This window comes from Pyricularia pennisetigena, chromosome 5 (assembly GCF_004337985.1).
Source record: "Pyricularia pennisetigena strain Br36 chromosome 5, whole genome shotgun sequence".
Classification (NCBI taxonomy): domain Eukaryota; kingdom Fungi; phylum Ascomycota; class Sordariomycetes; order Magnaporthales; family Pyriculariaceae; genus Pyricularia; species Pyricularia pennisetigena.
The window spans coordinates 4221465-4226185 of NC_043743.1; the positions used below are offsets into that span (position 1 = coordinate 4221465).

The 4721-nt window shown below is 59.2% G+C and overlaps 2 protein-coding genes across 2 annotated transcripts; both read left to right on the plus strand.

Moving 5' to 3' along the window:
* Positions 1-169: 169 nt before the first annotated feature.
* On the plus strand, positions 170-3166 carry PpBr36_09117 (uncharacterized protein; the record flags this gene model as incomplete). The annotated part of the gene is made up of 3 exons (XM_029896239.1): positions 170-1917; positions 2002-2069; positions 2130-3166. 3 exons carry the CDS (start codon positions 170-172, stop codon positions 3164-3166), a joined length of 2853 nt encoding a protein of 950 aa, XP_029747614.1.
* A 136-nt stretch (positions 3167-3302) lies between these two features.
* PpBr36_09118 (uncharacterized protein) lies at positions 3303-4699 on the plus strand (the record flags this gene model as incomplete). Its single annotated transcript, XM_029896240.1, has 4 exons — positions 3303-3542; positions 3656-4001; positions 4109-4241; positions 4351-4699. 4 exons carry the CDS (start codon positions 3303-3305, stop codon positions 4697-4699), a joined length of 1068 nt encoding a protein of 355 aa, XP_029747609.1.
* Positions 4700-4721: the final 22 nt, after the last annotated feature.

Sequence of the window (4721 nt, forward strand, 5' to 3'; positions counted from 1 at the left end):
CATGCATATACTCTGTGGATTATTTAGGTATATAGCCGGGAAGACATGCCTTACTCGAGATGAACCTTGACCTTTAGTCTTTATTCAGTGCAGCACGCTCGTTTTTCTCTCGACTGGCTTATTTACCGGCTGCGTCTGAGGGTAACTGCCCCCTTGACTGATCACAGCCATGGCGCGACTAACACCGCTCCTCGTAGCCCTGAGCGGCCTTTTCCTCAGCTCATCACCGCTCGCATCGGCCCAGCAGACAGGAGCAAACTCCACGTCGGGGTCAGAAACCGTCCACGTAGGCTGGCTAGACGGCAAGGCACCCTCGATATTTGCAGGGGCCACCTTTGGCCTCCCTTGGCCCCGAGGAAGGTACCGTCCCGACACCGCAAGCTTCACGACGCCAGACGGCGGCGCTGAGCTCCAGTCGTGGGGGACGGCCTACTGGCCCGACGGCTCCTACAAGTGGACCGCCCATGCCGTGCCCGCGTCCTCGACTCCTCCGGCCGATGGCTACACGGTGATTGCATCCGGGGGCGAGTCGTCAGGGAACTACACCAGCAGGAACAAGCACAGACGACGACGACGGGACGGGACTGCGGGACTGGTGACTTCAAACACGGACGAAGAAGTAACAGTGGACACGGGCAACATGTCGGTTTCGTTCCCGAAACGAGGCAAAGCAGTGGTGGGCGAGTTGCGCTCTTCAGGGGGGAAAATAGTGGGAAGAAACGGGCGGCTGGTGCTGCATTCACAGTCGGGGGTCCTGGAAGATATCGACCAGGCAGCGACGGGCGGAGCCATGCAGCACTTTTCCTTCCAGAGCACCGTCGAGAACGTCACAGTCAGCGAGGAGTCTTCATCCACTCGCGCACTGGTTACGGTGCGCGGAAAGCACGCAGCCACCGCCGGCTCGCACCAGCCATGGCTCCCGTTTGTGCTGAGATTCTATCTCTACCGCGGGGCCGACACGATGCGCATCGTGCACAGCATCGTCTACGACGGCGACGCCAGCACCGACTTCATCACGGGAGTCGGGGTCCGCTTCGACATGCCCCTGGCCGGCGAAGAGCTGTATGACCGCCACGTCCGGCTCGCCGGCGTGGACGGCGGCCTGATGAGCGAGGGGGTCAAGGGACTCACGGGCCTCCGGCGCGACCCCGGGGCGGCAGTCAAGGCGGCGCAGGTGGGCGGGCGCAAGACGCCGGCGACCGAGACGTGGGACGCGCGCGTGACCAGCCGGCTGCGGTGGATCCCGGACTGGAACGACTTCAGCCTCGCGCAGCTGTCGCCGGACGGGTTCACGGTCAAGAAGCGGACCGGGGCCGGGCAGAGCTGGGTGCAGGCGAGCGGCGGCACCAGGGCGGGCGGGCTGGCGTACCTCGGGGGCGCGACCAAGGGCGGGCTGGCGCTGGGGCTGAGGCACTTTTGGAAGCGGCACCCGACGGGGCTGGACGTGCGCAACGCCGCCGCGGACGAGGCCCAGCTGACGCTGTGGATCTACAGCCCCGAGGCCCAGCCGCTCGACCTGAGGCCGTTCCACGACGGGCTGGGACAAAAGACCTACGCCGACCAGCTCGACGCCCTCGAAATCACCTACGAGGACTGGGAGGAGGGCTACGACACCCCCACCGGCATAGCGAGGACGAACGAGGTCTTTGTTACGGCGTTTGACGGCACACCCTCGGCCCAGACGTTGGCCCATCTAGTTGAGCACATGGACAAGCCACCCGTCTTGACAGCAGCACCCCAGACATATCATGCATCTGGCGCCCTCGGCACTTATTGGTCGCTGCCAGGCCAAGGCGGCGTTGGAGATACTGCGGCGGCTGCCACGATTGAGAAGAACCTCGACTTTCTGTTCAAGTTTTACCAAGACCAGGTTGAGCAGCGACGGTGGTATGGGTTTTTGGACCATGGTGATTTTATGTGAGTTGAATCATCCATGGGGACAAAAGTATCAGACCAGCAGTAGTCTACAATTTGCTAAAACCTCACCCATCATTTGCACAGGCACACCTATGACGCCGACAGACACACGTGGCGCTACGATGTTGGTGGTTATGGATGGGACAACTCGGGTACGTGCGAATGTTTTACGTGCTTGAGTAAAAAAAAAAAAAAAAAAAAAAAAAAAACAGAACTTTCACCAGACATCTTCTTCTGGCAACAGTTCCTCCGCACCGGGCGCGCCGACGTCTACCGCTTCGCCGAGGCTCTGACGCGGCACACGGGCGAAGTGGACGTGTACCACAGCGGCAAGTGGAAGGGGCTGGGCACGCGGCACGGCGTGCAGCACTGGAGCGACAGCGCCAAGCAGGCGCGCATCTCGACGCCGCAGTACCGCAAGGTCTTCTACTACGTCTCGGGCGGCGACGAGCGGGTCGGCGAGCTCATGGAGGAGACGCTGGACGCGGCCAGGACCTTTACGTTCCTGGACCCGCGCCGCAAGGTCCGCAGCGACGGCTTCGAGCCCTCCGAGACGGCGGCCGACATTGGGCTCGGCACCGACTGGGGCGCGCTCGCGGCGGGCTGGCTGATCGAGGTCGAGAGGCGAGGACCCCGTCGGGACGAGGCCATGGCCATGCTGAACAAGACCATGGCCGGCATCGGCCGGCTCAGGTTCGGCTTCGTGACGGGCCAGGCCGTGTGGAATCCGCAGACGGGCGACCTGGGTCCACCGCCCAACGACCCGCTGAACAACGGCTCCATCGGCATCTCGCATCTCTCGTCCGTCTTTGGCCTGGTCGAGGTCGTGCACGAAATCACCGAGCACATGGGCGGCCCGGACCAGCTGCCGCCCGGCTTCGACGCCGCGTGGCTCGACTACTGCCGGTACTATAGCGCGACGGCCGACCAGCAGCGCGCAAAGTACGGGGCCGCCTTCTCCGGCACCAGCCTGAAGCAGGGCCACTCGCGACTGACGGCCTACGTGGCGAACCGCACGGGCGAGGACGCGCTGGCGAGGCGCGCCTGGGCTGAGTTTTACGGAAACGACGGCCTCAGACCTTCTCTTCCGTGGGCGAGCGTGTCGGTAAACAGGACGGACTTTATTGGCCCTGCCGTCGAGGCGCCCTGGTTAAGCACCAACGATCTTGGCCTGTATGGTCCTGCAGCCATTGAGAATCTGCAGCTCGTGCCCCAGGCTTTGAGTGGTCCACCAAACCTAAAAGCTTAGCTCAGAGAAGGTTTCAACCAATATAATTTAATTTCCTTTTTTTTTTTTTTTTTTTTTTTTTTTTTTCCTTTGACACTTTCTCTTGTTTTGTCTCCTCCGCACAAGACATTCTCCCCCCCAGATCACTTGCCGCAACATGAGCGAGAAAGCCGAAGTCAGCCCCCAGCCGGGCACTGGCCCCGACATCGAGGCCACGGGCAAAAATCCCACTGCCCTGCCGGGCTACGAAGATGTCACTCACGAGAAGGGCACCGATGCCTACAACCGCGCCGGCGCCATCGAGGCCGAGCAGCAGGAGCTGTCCATGACCGTCATGGAGACCGTCAGGGCATATCCCGCTGCCACCTTCTGGGCCTTTATCATGTCTTGCACCATTGTACGTCTTTGTCTGAAAAAAAAATATATGGTTTGCAACTATTGCAGAGTAGAGACGGGCAATTCTGATTGATTACCAATTTTATTTTTATTTTTATTTTTATTCACCTACAGATCATGGAAGCCTACTGCGTCTTCTTGATGGGCAACTTTATCGCCATCGACAGGTTCAAGAACCGCTTTGGTGAATTCAGCGAGGCCGAGAACGGAAACATCATCACCACCCCTTGGCAATCCGGACTGCAAATGACGGGGCCCGTCGGAGCCTTCATTGGTGTCATGATCGCCGGTCCCATTACGAGCAAGATTGGCTACCGCTGGGCCACGATCGGCGGTCTCATGGCCCTCAACGGCTTCATTTTCGTCTTTTACTTTGCCAACTCCTTGGCCGTCATGTTGGTGTCCCAGCTTCTCGAGGGTATCCCTTGGGGAATCTTTATTGCCAACGCACCGGCATACTGTAAGTTTGCAAATACTCGTGTACACGCCCAAGTGGCCAAGCACCAACAAAAAAAAAAAAAAAAAAAAAAAAAAAAAAAAAAAAAAAGTGCTGACCAGTTCCTACAGGCAGTGAAATCGTCCCCATGCGCTTGAGAGCACCTTGCACCCAAATGTTGCAAATGTTCTGGGCTATTGGAGCCATCATTGTCCAGGCCGTCACTTACCAGTACAACGAGGTCGATGCCGACATCGCATTCAGGTACGTGTTCTTTCTCCCCTTTTGCCCCAACCAATCATAAAAGGGTTTCTGTCCCACAAGTCATGTGTAATGTTACTGACGGCCAGCCCCTCCCCCCCTCCTCACGTAGGATCCCCATCGCACTCCAATGGATGTTCCCCACTCCTCTCGCCCTCCTCATCTGGTACGGTCCCGAGTCGCCCTGGTGGCTTACCCGCAAGGGCAGACTCGACGAGGCCGAAAAGGCCGTCAGGCGCCTGGGTCGTGCATCGGCCAACGAAAACCCGGCCGCTACCGTCGCCATGATGAAGCGCACCATCGACCTCGAAAAGACCACAAAGGAGCCCAGCCTGATCGAGCTGTTCAGGGGCACCGACCGCTACAGAACCCTCATCGTGTGCTGCGTCTACGCTGCTCAGAACCTGACGGGCAACCTCATCGCCAACCAAGCCGTGTTTTTCTTCCGACGTGAGTGTTAATAATATCGCCACTTACTGTTTT